The sequence below is a fragment of the Electrophorus electricus genome, chromosome 6, assembly GCF_041902795.1.
Source record: "Electrophorus electricus isolate QZ-2024a chromosome 6, ASM4190279v1, whole genome shotgun sequence".
In the NCBI taxonomy this organism is placed as follows: Eukaryota; Metazoa; Chordata; class Actinopteri; order Gymnotiformes; family Gymnotidae; genus Electrophorus; species Electrophorus electricus.
This window is the reverse complement of record NC_137502.1, coordinates 8,604,145-8,621,792: the sequence shown is the minus strand read 5'-3', so window position 1 is coordinate 8,621,792 and position 17,648 is coordinate 8,604,145. Positions and strand designations below refer to the sequence as shown.

General features: G+C 44.4%; 1 protein-coding gene across 6 annotated transcripts in view; it reads left to right on the top strand.

Moving 5' to 3' along the window:
- Window positions 1-6,081: 6,081 nt before the first annotated feature.
- Window positions 6,082-17,648, top strand: part of LOC113570858 (heterogeneous nuclear ribonucleoprotein C-like) — a 39,990-nt gene continuing 28,423 nt past the window's right edge. For 2 of the 6 annotated variants that reach the window (XM_026999535.3, XM_026999534.3), the window contains exons 1-2: window positions 6,090-6,330; window positions 12,068-12,146. In XM_026999535.3, coding sequence (XP_026855336.1) covers window positions 6,294-6,330; window positions 12,068-12,146 — 116 coding nt within the window. In that variant the 5' untranslated portion in view covers window positions 6,090-6,293. Of the gene's footprint in view, window positions 6,331-12,067; window positions 12,147-17,648 lie in introns of those variants that run through there. The other 4 variants (XM_081715438.1, XM_081715439.1, XM_081715443.1 and 1 more) reach the window with 4 other exon arrangements.

The window sequence follows — 17,648 nt, the reverse complement described above, 5'->3', positions numbered from 1 at the left end:
AGTGTTATTGTTGTTTTTAACCTAGAGGAGGAACTAGGTCTTTGGGTGAAGTGGGAGTGAATGAGATGATTAATGACTGTTTTTGAAGTGTGTGCCAACGCAGTTCCAAAGTCACTCACTTTGTATTCACATCCTCATTATGCGCAGGGGCACCTCTGATCTGAAGGACCTGAGATAATGTGGGGAAGCTGGATGTTATCTATAAGACGTGCTGAAATATGATGATATCTTGCACCTGACCCATGAAGCTAAGTCTCTGATGGCTTCTGGGCTTTACACAACACGAAGCCCTCGGTCTCATGGTGCTCCATGAATTTAGAGTCGGACAGTGACTTTTACTGTAAATGGCCATTCATTTACAACACAACTGTAGTTCACCATACCTTACAAGTGTAAGTGCATATGGCAGTTTTGTGGGTGTGTAACTCTATGTGATGGACTGCAGCCTGATGTGTTCATGATTCACAGACACAGACACATGATTTACAGATATTTTTAAACTGCTGTTGTTGCCCCTGGCTGCACCGGGGTTGTGTCCTGCAGTGCCACGGTTAGCTGATGCTCAGGTAGTGGAAAAACCTCTCCATCTGGACACCAGGCACTTTAACCAAGTGGCATCCCTTTGATCCATGCCAACTCAGACAGATGGGCGCCTGTAGCTCTGCCCCAGCTAGAGATTCAATGTCCACTCGAATTTGCAGTGCTGCTTGGGACATAATTGGGCTCTTTTGCTCAACTAAGCCAGCCAAAAGGGAGGGAGGGTGTGCAAGAGGGAAAAGGGAGCATAGGAATGGGCAGAGAGAAAATTAAATTAAAGGGAAGGGCAGCCTGTGATAATATATTTGCTGTGTTTTTGCTCCAAAGCATGCACGATGTTTGGATGCAATGGTGCATTTAAAGGGGAGATGAATGTGTCAGGATAGGGTAATAGATTTGTGTGTGGGTGAGTGGTATGTTTCCCTCGTTGCTGGCTGTGGAGGGCTCGTCCATGTTGCTGTGTACAGAGCCCTTTGGCTGAAGGCTGACAGCCTCCCAGCGTGAAGCTGAATTCCCTGCTGATGAGAATGGATGTTTCCAGACCAGGCAGCACACACTGGCCCATCCTAACCCTCCTTTTTTTACTTTCCATATACCTCTTTCACCACCTTTTTTATTGGTCATATTTTCACTTCTCTCCCTAATATTTCACTCTTTCCATCTCTCTCCCCCTCTGACTCACTGAAGTTCCTGCCCTCTGCCTCAGTTCCCATCTTCCGACCCCTCCCGCCATTTCTTCCTTTGCTTTACTGTATCATATCAGTTACCGTATCTTCTCCATCTCGAGTGCCTTTCCGCTTTCTTGGTTATCCTTAGGTCTCCCCCTTCTCTCGACCTCACATTCTGTTTCCCTCATGTTCTATGATCTTCCTCCTCCATTCTGTGGGATCATGCGTCTGCCTGTGTGGTCCGATCAGCGCTCACGCCGTTCTTACTTCGCCCTGCCTGCCTCCAACTGCAGCCTCCAGCCAAATTACTTTTTCCCCATCCACAGGCCTTCACTCCTCTCTCCCCCCTTAATAACAAGGGGGGTCAGAGCAGGCAGATTTATTAGGAAAAGTTCCAGCCGAGTGCCCTTGCTCCCCTCCCATTTAATTCTGCTGTCAGGTGCATTAGGATCATTGTCAGAAGTTGGGAAATGCGCGTAACGATGTTCCAAGCGAATGTCATGGACCGGGAGGTACTCATTCCAAGGTCTTAGAGGAGTAATTACCATTTCTGTTGCTGGGCATGCTGGGTAGACAGCTTGGCTTTGGTACTGCACTGAATTTGCAGTTTGTCTAACATGGCCAAGATAGCCGGGGGGGGGGTTGTGGGTGGAGGGGGGTGGAGAACTTGTTTATCGATCACAGTTGGATAGGAGAATATTTATAGCTCGGTGTCGGGTGGCCGGCCGACTGATTGCCTGATAAAGGATGTGATGGTTGGGTTGGTGAGAGCTCCTCCTCCCACACTGGTTAAGCACTAATGAGTTTTTGGCTGTTTGTCTCTCTTGCTCGTGAGAACAGTTTGTATGCTACACAATTTGTTTTCTGCTTAATTAAGATGCCAAACAGATGTGTAAAAAGCACAAATACCTATGCGTGTTTGCTTGGCTGCTCAGTATATTCTCCCAGGTGTACAGCCTGATTACATTTACACATTATTTTTTACTTATCACTCATTCTGGGTTTATTCTATTTAATAAAGACTGCCCATTTTATCATATTTGAAAATGGATGAGGGCAGTGCTTTGGCTGAGAGGAACTCTTGCTTGTTGATTATTGCCTGTTGGTTTGTTGAGGCTTTCTACTTGAAGGGGCCACTCTAGTTCATGCTGGGTAATTACATACATCAAGATTGCTCTTTCAGAGTCAAAGGTGGAGTTTTATTTACACTTACATTCAGATAATTGATTTCATGTCCATACACTCCATCATAAGCAGAAGAGCAATAACCTTGTTTCCACTGTCTGAGCTGAACTCAACTTAATGTCATATTGTCCAGGACCAGATTTCTGTGGGTGGGGTGATGACATATCTCACTTATCCTAACTGCCTTAATGAGGAATATCAGTATCAGAGACCTTTTAAATGCACTGGAAATCAACTAGAACTAAATTAGTAAGGTCAAATAGTGAAAAATGAATTCTCATTCAAGAACTGTGGAAAAAATTCAACTTGCATAGGAACTTGACAAGCATCCAAAATAATTTTCTCACCACAAAATTTGACTGTGACTTTTAAAGGACATGAATTTCTAATGCTTACATCATTTTGGGCTCATTTTGTCCAAGAGAGACTCCATTCTAGGTTGGGGTTGTTTTAGACCTGTCCGGTTCCACCCTGACTTTATCCACTACTCATCACCTACATCTGCATTCTCTTAACTGTAATCAGTGTTCATATCAGTTCAGTAGCTCAATGATATTCCAGAAAGTGGGATTAACAAATCTTAAATTTAGCAGATATTGAAGTTAAAGGAAGTTAAAGCAGTAATTTTTACCACCAAAAAGGATTAAACAATATTAAGTTGATTATATAGTTTATGTTTCATAAAGAAGCCACCCCCCACCACCCAACATGGAGGTGATCATGTTTAAAATAGATTTAGTATGAAATCTCTGAAACATCCAGGCCTTAGGTGTCAGTATAATGGCTATTTCATAATGTGAAGAAGAATCATTGGGAAAATTATTTATTAATCCTTTAACGGCCCAATCTGGTCTTCTCTGCACTTGCAGACGTTCCTAAGAAAGTCCACGGGGCCGGAGGGCTGTCTAATTCTGCCATTCATCTAGTCCATAAGGGAGCTAATGTACACTTTTTGACAACTTCAAAAGGGTCCATTTGTAGATATAGACTTCACCAAACTGTGGAGTTGCAAAACCAACTGTTCTAGCTGTGTTCATCTTGCTTCTGATATCATATTGGCTATTTATGTCGATGTTAACCTCGTACCTGAGTTGAGCTGAAGTCCCCTTTCACAGATTTGATGCAATAACACTGGCCACATCAGTAAACATCACAGAATATGAGTACAAAGTCCATGAAAACAGAGTTCCTGAGTCTGCAGTCTAGAGATTTATGCTATGTCTGAAATGGTCAACTCAGTATTCACTATATTAAATACTTCACTACATAGGGTACCTGTAAGGGAGACAACCGACAGAATTCAGACAACTCTATATTGGGCTGGAAATATATCATTGTGGTATTTTGTCAATATTTTATCATTGCCTGCAAATGATGATTTTGTCATTGCCGGAAAATAATGGTCCATAAAGATTTGGTTCAAATACCTGGACTGTCAGCCTTTACAGCTCCATTCCAGGACCTTTCTATAAAAAACTATTTTAATTTGGGTCTTGGTGATGTAATAATGTACATACTACAAGCTCTCTTTTTATTAATATGCCTATTTCAGTGGGATGCTCCCAAAGAAATTGAGAAATTGAGTTGATGTCTCAGATGTCTTCCAATGCTGACATTTGGATTAACCCTAATAACCCTTGTCTGCATATTCCTTCCTCGGATTTCCTTATGTTACAATTTGCTCTTTGGTTTGGTGCACCCTATGGAACACCTTTTCTGAAAGTGAAAGTCAAACTTAATGAGACATAGATTCTAATGTATTTCAGTGAAAGATAATTTAAGGGAAATCAGTTATTTAATCTATCTGAAAATTGCAGTTTTGTTGCAAACCACATTTTTGTTGTCTTAGATGTTTTCTTAGATGATTACTTGCTGCTCGGCATTTTGACATACATGAACGCTGATGCAAGCCCAGTACCTCCTCGTCCCAGTGGAGCAGTGACTACATTGTGTGCATGGCAATAAACAACGCAATTGAAAAGATTAATGACTGTCCACAGAAACCCAGAAAACAAACCCACAACATGGTTTAGAGTCTGTTTGTTATTGACGATGTTGATCAGATGGTAATGAGTATAAATTTGTAATCACAATGATTTTGATTTTTCCTGATGAGCTGATCTATAAGTATTCAGAAGTGATTATTAAGTGTTGTGCTTGCTTGCAGATTAGTAGTGCTTTACTTTAAACTGCTTGAGGCCTGCTCTGGAGGAATACTCTCCATTAGAGAACCTTCTTATCATTTGATACATTTCCAGTTCTCTTCAAACCTATAACTACTGTCCTGTAAGAAAATAATGCCTTGCATTCTCAGTGGTTCTTTTAAATTTTTTTTTTTTTTTTTTCCTGTGGCAAACAGATTTTTGCAAGTATGATATATTTATGTGACCACTCATTCTTTGAACATTATGGTTCAAATGTGAGTTTCATATATACGTCTGAGTAGGTGTGATATTTCACCAAGGAGTAATTATAGTTGCTCCTCTAATGGTCTGTTTGATGATGGCATTAGGTCATGTGATCAATGTTACATTTTTTGGGTTACTTTCCAATTATCTAAAGCCTATTAATAGTTAAAGCTGTGCTCTGTGGATCCACAAACATATATGTAGCCGTCCTCTAAGGACCAAAATGATATTTTGCTTTTCTGGTCCTGACTTCTACATGGATTTCAAGCTGGACAGCTAAGATTTTTAAAATATCTTTCCTGTGTGTCTTTCACCAAACTTCTCAGGTACATTATTATTGTATTATATTATATTATTAGAATTATAATATTTATTATAAAACTGAGAGTATCAGACAATATCAAAGCATGGTTCAAGTAACACTAAAGTCATAGGGTTCATTCGCAAGGTGTCATACAGATATATATATATATATAAAAGCAGCTCACTATATGAGTGAATGCAAGGGTGGCCTTTTTTCCAGTATTGGTTCTGCAAACAAATTGCATATATTTGAAAAGTGCATCAGTAAATTATCATGCACTTCCACTACTTCTCTCTGTGTGTCTCTTTCTCTCTCTTCTGTCCCTCTCTATATTTATTTCTCTCTCTTGCACTTTTCTCACATTTCTTCTCCTTCTCCTTCTCCTTCTCTCTTTTTCTTCTTTCTAGCACTGTTGCTATGCAGACCTGCTGTGGGTTCTGGCTTTGACTCTACTCTTAGATTTTTGCCTCATAGGTTCCATCTTAATACACACACACACACCCACACACAAACACAAACACAAACACACTCTCTCTCTCTCTCTCTCTCTCTCTCTCCCCTCTCTCCCCCCCTCTCTCTCTCTCTCTCTCTCTCTCTCTCTCTCTCTCTCTCTCTCTCTCTCTCCCCTCTCTCCCCCCCCCTCTCTCTCTCTCGCTCTCTCCCTCTCTCTCTCTCTCCAGGGATAGAGTTTCTCTGGCACTCTTGTACATCCTGGGGCTGAATTCCTAAGACATGAGACTCAAACATCCACTAGATTTGAGAAAGCTGCGTTCTGATTCTTTTTCTTTCTGTCTGTCTTTCTTTCTTTCTTTCTTTCTTTCTTTCTTTTTTATTTATTTATTTCTATCTCTCTTTCTCATTTCTCATTTTCTCTGCTTTCTTTCACCCCTGATACCTCGAAGTCCATGGTACGATCCACCTCTGACGGTCCTCCCCATTGCAGGGGGTGAGTTGGTACAGCCCACCGGTAAAGCTGAAGCAGTGCTGTCATTGATTCAAGTAGTAACAGACCAGGCTGCTGAGCGGAAAGGCTGCAGAAGAGAGACGGAGAGAAAACAGTGTCTGTTTGAGCTACAGCAGAAGTCAGAGTAGATTTGATCTAAAGATTAAAACAGGGGGAAAGCAGCTAATCATCTCTCTATATTCAGTCTGCTGGCACAAGTGAGCCTTCTTTGTTTGGCCATCCCTGACATGACCCTGTTCAAGAGTGAACATCGCAGCCCTCAATGTGAGTATGGCACTGGAGTTAATCTCTGCATTCCACGTCTCTGTCGTGTTCCTCTTCTTTTCAGCACACTTCCCCACTCCAGCCTCCTGTCCTTCTTGCCCTCTCATGCTTTGGCGTTCCGATGAAAGCTGAGTGTCGGGAAGGAGTACTGTGGCAGGAGAGGATACGTGTTTGACGGCAGATTAATTTGCGCTGTATTGTGCTAAGAGGCACGGGTGGCTTTCTGAGGCTGTGAGAATAGTGGACTTACTGCTGTGGCTGTCATGTATTGCATTAGGGTTTGCTAGTGTCACACAGTGACTGAGCAGACTTTAGGGAAATGTTTTTAAAGGATGGTATGATCTGTTGTGTGTACAATATGTAGCTGGGTTCCCACGGGGCACATAGTGAGGGTTGTTTTGTGAGGCTATTACCCAAGGGGGAGAGAGACTGTATTTTTCCATGTGTTTGTATGCATACTGTATATATTTGGGTGCACATGTGCTTGAACTAGTTTGCGTGTATATTTGTTGACTCCTGAGGCTCCTTTTTCTTGTGTGAGCAATAGAGACAGACAGGAGAAGGAGAGAGAAACAGACAGAGAGAGGGACAGAGACACAGAGCATGTGGAATTGCAGATCGAGTCACAGAGTCGTGTCTGCTCTCAGAGAAGGCAGTGTCTTCCCTTTCCAGGAAGCGGCAGCTGGAGCTCACCTGTCCATCTTCCTGAGCTTCTCATATATCACAGCTTAAGATGACAGTGCACAGCAGGTTACAGGCTGCAGATGAAGATGGTTCCCAAGGCAAACTCATTCTAAATAGATTAAACTTAACCCTCCATAAACGTCTTCTAACAGAAATTATGTCTGACCCCAGTCTTACATTATATTTGTATAACCGTTCATCTTCTTTCAGAAAGACAAACACTTTTGCACTGATGAACTAAAGAACTTGTGGGCTTGCAGGCTTAGAAGGATCTCATTGCTCTTTTTGTGCTATTTATCCTGCTGGAAATGAGATGGTATCCCGGAGTGGAGGCACAGAGACTGTGTCTGTTATGTGTGATGTGTGCTACCCGGACTGCAGAGAGGGAGTGGAGCACAGCCGTGTTGCTGTCAAGCCAAGTGGCACGGGGAGCCTCAGTCGCTGTGGAATGTGCAGGAAGAGCCTGCAAGGTGAAGAAAGGGAACAGGAAAACAGAAGCACCTCAGAGACGGATCGAGTGGGATGTTTGCATTTGAAATAGCCTGCAATTCAATACAAGCTGGGAGAGGTTGGGGACAGTGACACAAGAGGAGAGGCAGACGAGAGAGAGAGAGAGAGAGAGAGAGAGAGAGAGAGAGGCACAGATGGAAGGAGAGAAAAAGAGCTTGGGAGAGAGAAAGATGAGAGATGGATCAGGGAACCACGTTCCAGATGCTCTTAGGCCTTAGTCACATCTGCAGTTAAAAAGGCTCCGGATGTAAAGCCCCAGGGAATTCCGTTCAGTGACTGACCCAATCCCTGGCATCAACTGATTACTTTCCAATCTGCTTCATTATTCATGCCTGTCATTGATCATTTATTCATGGACTCTGTCTGTTGCCACTTCAGCTGAACCCAGTTGAGTGATGTGGAGACACCACCTCTGAGTGTAAGCAATAGTGATGTAAAACACTGAAATAGTGTTTTACTAGTGATGTGAAACACTGGTCACATTTGCGTCCCTTTTTTCTTCAAATGCTGAAACTAATTCACACAACCAAATGTTCAGGTTTATGTACCAAAAAAGTACATCAGAAAGAAGACAATAAGCTTTATACTGGATTTTTTTTTCACTTTGTTCTTTAACTGCAAAATCTAAGGTGTTTTATATTTTACAAGCATTATAGAACTGCCATATTTCTACATAAAAAAAAATAAATAAAACTCAATATTCTATGTTCTGCCCAATATCTTGAGTAAGGTTTTGATTTAGAAAATGGTTTAGAGTGAATCATGTGCAAAAATTCAGAAATTAGAGAATGGATCTGAAAATAGATGTTTAGCTCATATTAAGAATGTTGAAATTATTTAAATGAGCACTGTCATAACTTGTTCTGCCACCAAAATAATACATCCACATAATGACAGGCATATTCTGTACCATACTGAACACTCAGTTTCAAATGAGAATGCATATACACAGTGCATCTTTTTCTGGGGAAGGAAGAACTTGACCAGACCTTAGTAGTTTAGAAGCATACAGTATCCATCATGGATGAACATACCTTTCATTCTAACTGTGATTGGTACTGCCTACAAATTATATTTACAGGTTCCACTAACCAAAATAATAATGATCCAAGGTAATCCTGGATTACTGTAAAAGGACTATAATGGACCATTTTATAAAATCAGAATTAAAGGTTGACACAGTGATTTAATCACAGACAAGGTACATGCGCTTTTTCCAGGTGGAATGATTGTCAGTTATGCCTGATAGCGTCATCATTATAATCCCTCAATTACTACTCCTATGACCTCTGGATGAACACTTTTAATGGCCTGTGTCCTATCTACATTTGTCATGTGCCAAAGTCTACTAGGAAAGCTCATGTAACCTTTTGAGCACTTTTTTTGGAATGGTCTTTCTGGTTAACCTTTGGCTAACTTGCTTTCATTGCTACTTGAGTCCACAATCAATTTGAATAATTAACAGATCATCATTGCAGGCTTCAGGTTTCTCTATTGAACTGAGGCCAGAAGAAGCAACACAACAGGTCAGGGAAGTGCACGTTCCTTTCCTTAACAAGAAATGAGTCCATATTAACCATGAATGTCCTTTTCACAAAACAATATTCGGTAGATATGAAAAGGAGATTGAACTCAGGAAGGCACTGTGGAAGGAGAGAAGGGCCAATATGGTGATAATCAGTGTGGAAGCTACGTGTTTTAATATCGTGTTTGTTAGGAGGACAGAAGCCATAATCACAAGTTCATGACCACTAGCAGTAATGAGCTGAATAAGTAGCTCATGACAATGTGCTATCTGGTCTGACCTCTCTGTAGTGGAATGAAATATAAATGTTATTTGGCTTCAGGTGTGAGAGAATGCCCTTATATCACTTACCAGTTGGGGACTCTCTCTCTCTCTCTCTCTGTCGTGCATGCTACATTACCTACATCCTTGCCTACATTACTGGGCCAGAGACTCTACGCAGCATATTCCTGGCTCTAGAGCTGAGAAGCATCAATCTCTGGATGTTTAATTGGTGGAATAAATTCAGTTTCATCTTCACAGCTGTCCACTTCATAATACTGCTTTTTACAGATGCCAAATGCTCGATGTATTTAATCATAACTGTCACCCTCTGCTGGTTCCTCAGCACATTCAAGCCTTTCAAAATGTTTACTGTTGCTGTCAGACCCATTATAGAGAGATTTCAATAGAGGCTGCTTGCAGAAAACACAGGAAATAATGACGCTAATGTAATTAAGCCTTTGAAAAGGATGGGGGGAAAAGACAATTCCTCCCACCCCTAACCCCCCAAAATGGAAAATATATTAATTTATCTCCATAATTCTGTCCCCTAGTGTATATTAAAAAGCTCTTTGGCTGTTTATTTCCATCATACTCTAGCTCAGAGGCACTCTGGTGTGCCTTGGATTTGTGGCGATCACAGCAGGAAAGCTAATTGCATTGTGTTGCGTCGTGTTCACTAAACGTGAGCAAATTGCTTGCTTGTGGCGGTGCACAGTGTTTTGTGCACTTTTGGGGGTCCTGAAGCCTTTTCGCAGTGCAATGGCTTTATCGTGCTGTGGATTAGCCCTGCTAAGTCCGCGTAACTGCCACACTTTGTCCCCGCTCAGCTGCTCGATGCCATTGTTAGCTCCGCTGACCTGCGGGGCTTTAATATATGCTACGTGCCGGTGCCTCTGCTGCTCCTTTCACGCAGCAGCAGGAGAAAAGCAGATTTGGAACTGAATGAATAAGAGTCAGAACACGGGATTAACCAGTTTGATTTGAGTTGGGATTATTATGATCCCCCACCACCACCACCCTGCCCTCCCAACTTCCTCTGGGATTTTCAAAGGTGAAAAACTGAAAAGGCCCAATGGTCCATGAGTGTATACGTGTGCGTGCGTGTGTGTCTGTGCACGTGAGTGCATGTATTTGTGGATAGGAGGTTGGTGGAGTGAGGAGTAAAAAGAATGTTTAGAAGAATTTAGTGTGCCTCTACACTTGGACTGGATTGTATGTGTTGAGCCGTGATGTCAAGGTCGATAGAGAGCAATCTGCATTTGATGCATGCCTCTGGGGCTCTAAATCAGAACCATGAGTAAAATGCTTGGTGTGGGGTAGCATTGTCCAAATGTCCAAATTTTCTTGTCATCAAGGTGAGAGAGAGACTGTAAGCATGCGTGTGTGTATGTGTGTGTGTATGTGTGTGTGTGTGAGCGAGAGAGAGCGCGAGAGCGAGAGAGAGAGAGAGAGAGAGAGAGAGAGATGGTGAGAGAAGGTAATAAAAGAATAAAGCTGTCCTTTGTACAACCCCTGGATCTTCTCTGTTCTTTGAGAGATGGTAATGTACATGCCCTTACCAGACCATTGCTGATTTTCCAAGACGCAATTTGGCCCCCTGCTCTATTTATTTTATTTTGTGTTGCTTTCTTGCACTGAGAAACCAGGCCCAGGTATATTTTTTTTATTTAATCTTCTTCGGTATTGTCAGGCTTTGATCCACCAGTGTGTGGGCAGTAGTAGGACATGTCTCACAGCCTCGTCTGCTGGGCGCTTTTCAGCACCGTGAGCTTCCGTTTGCTTGGTTGTGTGTCAGTGACTCCAGGCGGCTGTGTGTTTCAGGTGAGTAGAGAGGAGAATAGGGATGTTAAAATGCTGGCGGCCAGCTAATGCATGCGGTTCATGCACCTCTGGCAGATGGAGGGTAATTAGGCTGCAAAGCACTTGATATTTGTGTCAGTGTGAGTTCTGGGTGGAAATGCAGGGCAGACGGGAGCCAGGCTTGGCAAGGCCAACAGCTTCCACTCTACCGGCTCTACCAGCCCAGTGGAGTGCCTGGCTGTGGGACAAAGGACACAGATGAGAGGCCTAACTGTAGAGTTATTTCCTAACCTCCATGCCATACAGTCGGTTTGAACAGTCAACTTAAATAAAATCCAAACAAAGACACCTTTTAATAAATAATTCAATTGCTTACCTTTTGGCAGGTTAACTACAGAACTAATCTTCATGAGAATTCAAATTAATTGAGACATTCACACGGGCGCATAAAATGGCGGCTGGCGTCCATGTCACGCTGTGCTCTTATTTTCGACATGTTCATGTGCGCACACATGAGTGCGTGTTTGTGTGCGTGCAGTGGTAGTGTTTTCAGAGCACATACTGTGGCCTTCCCTCCAAGTAAGGCAAGACTACAGTGCTGATGGCATGCCATGCTAACCAGCCTTTCAGTAATTCTCTATAATGCAGCCCAAAAGAATCAATCTCCCAGCGTCATGGAACAGAGCCCTGAAATTAGATGTCTCTTGTTTCATGTTTCCTTAGATGAATTTTGACAGGCTGGCTGTGTGGTGGGTACGCTCTGCAGGGAGGCCATGTTGTGTTGTGTGTAAGGGAGAGAGAGAGAGATTGAAAGCGAGCGAGAGAGACTGGGATCACAGTGCTTAAAAGTACCTGCCTGCTGGCCGGCCTGGTCCCCTTGTGGCCTGTGTATGTATAGCAGATCAGGAGTAGAGGGGGAGGGCTCCTGACTGCTCTTTGTTCTTTTTCCTGCAGATATGAGCATGACCGGAGAGCTGACATCGAGCCGAGTGAAGACAGCAGGAACTAAGAGGCCGAGCGGAGCGGTGTACGGGTGAGTGTGGGTCACCTGGGGGCCCATCTCCCTCCCCCACATCTGCCAGGGCTCACCGCAAGGAAACTTGAGCCTCGTTCTCAAATCAACAAGCACAATTAACACTGGTCACAGAATTCACGCCCCCAGTACCCTGAAAGATAGCCAGAATTCACCTCCAGTGGCTTGTTTCTGTTCTTCCTGGTCATCTCAGCTGTGCTCTGTGTGTCTGTGTGTGTGTGTGTGTGTGTGTGTGTGTGTGTGTGTGTGTTGTGAGGGGCTGTTTTCTCCAAGCATAACCTGTAGTGCGCCTCTGTTGCTATGCTGATAGTCTCAGTTGGTGTGGTGTGCCTTGTAGAGACTGGGATTGGGAGGAACAGCAGAATAACTCAGAGAGCAGCAGAAGATTGGATTTATCTCCTTCGGGACCCTGACTGAACATCCAGTCAGGGGGCCGCAGCAGACACAACACGATCTGTTTCTTTGATAAGTGACATGCATGCATTTCCCTCTCCCTCTCTACCGTTCGTTGTCTATAGTCTACTGTACGGCTCTCAGCAGTGGCATCTCCAATGGACACAGCGTTGTGTCTGCCTTTGCTCAAACTGGCCTCACCGTTGTAATCGATCAGTCATGCCCTCGCACCCCAGTGGTGAGAAAGTGTGTGTTCCCGGGTGTATTTGTCTTTATATGCATGTTGTAGCCTCTTGTCTCAGTCTGTTCACCTGTGTGTGCAGCACGCACCCATTTATATGGCATCATGTTGGACTGCCATGTCTGCAGCTGAAAAGCCCCGTGAGCCCAGCATGAGCAGGCGCAGCTGGGACACCTCCTGGGGCTGTGGTTTCCGCGGGGATCACACCGCTCCAACGCACATCGTGGGGCGCCGCTCTCGAGAACACTGATGCTTTTGCATAGACTGGAGAGGTTCTGAGGCCTGCACTCTTGAAAACATGCTCTGCTTCATTGGTCTTAACTCTCATGCATGACCTGTTTCACGCAGAGGAAAGGAGGGCTGGACGGACGTGGGGACAGAGGCCATCGCAGGGAGAGGCGAAGCTGCCCTCATGTCCTGCAGATGGGCTCTGTGGGCGCGGTCTCGCTGGGCGGTGCGAATGGGCTCTGTGGGAGTGCTGGGTGGTGCGGATGGAGTCTGTGAGAGTGGGGTCACTGGGTGGTGCGGACAGGCTCTGCAGGGATGCTGGGTGGAGCGGCTGGGGCCTGCTGGAGCGTCGGGCTCCAGCTGCAGCAGCGTGGGGGGAGCAGATGCTGCAGCTTTAATTCCGCTCCAGCGCTCCGTCACAAAGGGGAAGCACGACATAAATGCAGGTGCCTCCACGCACCACTGCCAACAGACAAGCTCAGGGGCTTTTACTGAATTACTGAATCCACCAAACACACACACGCGCGCGCACACACACTCTCACACAAAACAACATGTAAAAAGTGCTTACCAAGCTATAAAAGATGTGTTTATTCAGCAGATATGAGCAATACCAAGTGAAAAGTGGCCATATATATATATATTTTTTAATATTGACACAAATGGTATGCCTAGCATTCCTTAATTCTCAAATTCACACATGGAGTTATTTGTGTTGACTGAACAACATGAGGGATAAGAATGTGAGGGGCATCATGAGAGACAAGGATGTCTGTAAAGCCAGCGTAGGCAAACAGATTTCCACTGTGAACACAGCCAGGACATGTGGGCGTGTGTATCTTATAAATATCTGTGCCTGTGTGTGTGTGTGTGTGGGGGGGGGGGGGGTTATTCCTGGGGATTTGAGGTGGCATGGAGTGGAATTCCACAGAGGTCTCAGAGTCATGTGTAAAACTGCAGCTGTAACGCGCCCATTGCCCAAACTGTCAAAACAGTGAGAACAGGAACTATTATGGCTTGACTGTCATAGTGACTGGCTTACTAGTGCGAGGCTGCACTATCAATCATCTGGTATTAACTTTGTGGACGTTCCTGATGCAGGCTTTGAAACACAGCTCCTACAGAGGGTTTATATACGTGTGGATTAGTAGCGCTCTTCGAGCACTGTGTTATGGTATGTCCTGATTACTGTTCGACAGTCGCGTGCTGCGTATGGGGTACAGGGTGGCTCCAGTCCCTGTGCGCCATTCTTGCAGCATGCTGTCATCTGTTTTCATTACCTCCAGTGGAGACGACAGTTTGGTCAGGCAAGACAGGCTGCAAGGCCAGAATAATAGCCCCACTCCATCTGTCGCAAGCACCGGGTGCCTGAGGAGGGAGAGAAAAAGAAACAGATCAAGAAAGAAAGAGGCAGAGAAAGAGAAAGATCTCAGCACTGGGTCAAGTTGTTGTTGAGAGCCACACTGGGTATTGCAGTATTGGGGTCGCACGACTGAAAAACCTTTTATTGTTAATGAGGTGGCACAGTGGGAGAGCTCATCTTACCATGCTGGGCTGTCCTGCTTAGGCCACTGGCTGATTAATAGGCTGAAGAGAGCTGCTGGACTGTACTCATACAGGCAACCCTTCAGGCGCTCAATGGGTCTGGCTCTTCTCATGACCATCGCACACAGCCATGCAACCCAGCCTGGCACTCCCCGAGGCTGGTACAGATATAGTGCGGAATGGGGGATCTGGCGACCTACCTTAAATCAACAGCTGAGAACAGCTCCCATATCCCTCCCACTCTCCTTACATGGGTGTCTAAAGGGGGCCTGCTAACATTTGGGTATCTGTTATTTACTGGCATGTCTCTGCTTGGGTGTTTTGGTAGCTTATGAGTTTCCTGACTTTGAGCTGCCCCTCTGAGTGGAGACTGAAGTTACCCCATTAAAGGATATTCCAAAGCCAGCCAGGTCAGTTATATGCTTGCCAGCCAGGTCAGTTACGTACAGACAGACGTGCTCGCGTTTGAAAGCAACCGTTCTGATCGTTGTCCCCAGTCACAGGTATGAAGGGAAGAGAAATGTCATGCTGACTGTGCTTGTTGGCCTGTGTGTCTTGTCCGCCATGTAGATAAAGGTCTGAACCCAGAGCATAACGGCACGGCCAGCATCCATCAGAAGCCCTCGCATCCATAGATGGACGACAGAAACCATCTATCTAAAATCGCTCACTCTTCCCTTCACAGTGTATATTACCAATCAGATAATTCATCTATCCCTTCAGGTTATCACAGTGCAAGGGCAAAGGGTCTAGGCTAATGGAGTCATTCCCACCAATGCCAACAGAAAGACACAGGGAGGGGTGGACTCGGGTACAGAACAGGGGGAGTTGAACTGCATGCCGTTAGCCCCCCGGTGTGAACAATCCATCTCAAATTGATCTCACAACTGGCTGCAGCGGGGCACTCCGAATCAATCTCAAATTGATCTCTGTGCCAGAGGTGGAGAAAACTAGCAGCGAACCTTATCAAAAATATTGTGGTGTTGGGCAAATCTGACAGGCAAACTTATCACAGAGAAGCAAAGGAAATGGGCTCGGAGACCCTCAGGCACTGATACAGGACAGCCCCCTGCTGTGCTATACACACACACACACACACACACACACACGATGCTCCCTGGCTTGTGGCTGCCAGCTGAGACAAACACAACGCACACTTGGAGAAAGACTCCCTCCCATATGTGCACGTGCACCAAACGGCGCATAAGAACCGCACACACTCCCACAACCTTCAACTTTTCCTTTTTTTTTTTTTTTATTGTCCCTACAGCTACAAACACACGCAGGCTTTGACCAGACAGGCTGTTGACAGGGAGATAATAAGTCATTTAATCTGTTTAAAGCATTAGTGTGGGAGCCCTGGAGAGCATCTGATCGATGCAGCCATACATTACAGCCTATTCTACTGGATTTCTCCCAGGGGAAAACAAGGCAGTGAACAAATAAACAAATAAAAGCATTTCACCTCTTTTAGAAAACAAAGGCTCAGAGACAGGATCATTACTGCAATCAGGGTAGTAGAATTGTTAATGAAAATTAAGTGTTTAGCTTTTGACTCAGAAATAAGTTAATTTTCTTCCATTAAAACAACTTTGGCAGTTTTATCTGAACCGTGAATGGTATTCATTCAAGGGCCCATTGAGATGTAGGTTACTCTATGTCACTGTACTGACTTTGACCCTCACCTTTCAGCAGAGCATAGAAGACGACTGCAGAGTTTGGCTCTGCGCCTCCGTAGTGTCTAATCTCCAGTGTGAGGGACTGCTCATTGGCTTGCCTCATGAAAGCACACAGTCAGCACAGCGCTGGAACAGAGGTCAGCGTGGGTTTAAACACTCTGCTATTGGACAGTGACCCTCCTGATGCAGCCCTCCAAGCCAAGCAGGGTTCAGTAGTCCTCCGGCCCCGCGATCAGCAGCCCCTAGCAGGTGCTGCCGACACACGGCTTCAGTGCAGAGCCAAGGGGATAAATCATTCCCCAACCAGCGTGTGGGTGTGTGTGAGTGTGTGCTCATGAGTGTGTGCATTTGTTTCTAATATAAAAGCAATATAAATGTATGAAGCAGCCCTTTAAGACCTGGCTCACTAAGTGATTAATTCTGCCGCTGTTTGCAACACAAAAATATGAGCATTATGAGCCTTACCACTTTGGGCTCAATTTTTTTTTTCATAGTGCGACTAATTTATTTGGGCATAGTATGGATACAAAACTATTACTGGGTGTCAATAGTTGTTATAATTGCTGCAATTATTACATTTCACATAGTTATATGCCTAGTGCCTCTCAGTCAGTCATCGCTACTTAGGACCATTCATGAATTCGACTGGATGATGACCATCTCTGAAAAAACATTAAACCCAAAGCATTTTCTAATCATTATGACAAACTAGAGGGAACGAATCAAATGCATCAAACAAATGAACATGTAATATCAGTTTTATCATTATCATCCCACCCTACTTGTCATATGCACACACAACTTTTCCCCCATGTGTTATACCCCAGTGCCTTTTTTTCTCTGACCCTGTCTCAAAACACTTCCTGCACTTGGCCACTCAGACTGCTGACAGGGAGAATATATCATACAGTCTGAATGTATTCTACTAAAATTATTATGTGACTCATTTTGCCCACATTGTTCAGCCAAAACCATTTACACAAATGCTCATACCCTATTCAGAAAGTCACCACGTCCTGCCTGATAAGAGTGAATCACGGCATGGCTTTACTCCTACTTCATCGGGAGCCTGACAGGGAATTGGGAGATGTGTGACAGAGTGGAGGCAGGGCCCATTTTCATAGTGTGGAAGCTAAGGGGAGATGGAGCTCTACAAACTGTATGTCTACCACGCTGCAAACCTGTGAGACCGACAATGACTCAGAGCTTGCAGAGTGCACTAATTCAGGCCTTACTTGCTGCATTCATTCATTGGAGATTTGATTGCCTGGTAGAGATGGTTTGACGACGGCAGGGAGGGACAGAAATATGAGTCATAGTTAAGATTACATTGCTCGGATGAGTTTGGGATCAAAGGCTGAAAAGAGCATCACTGAAAGGATGAAGAAAGTAGAGTTAGGAAAATACCCTTTCATT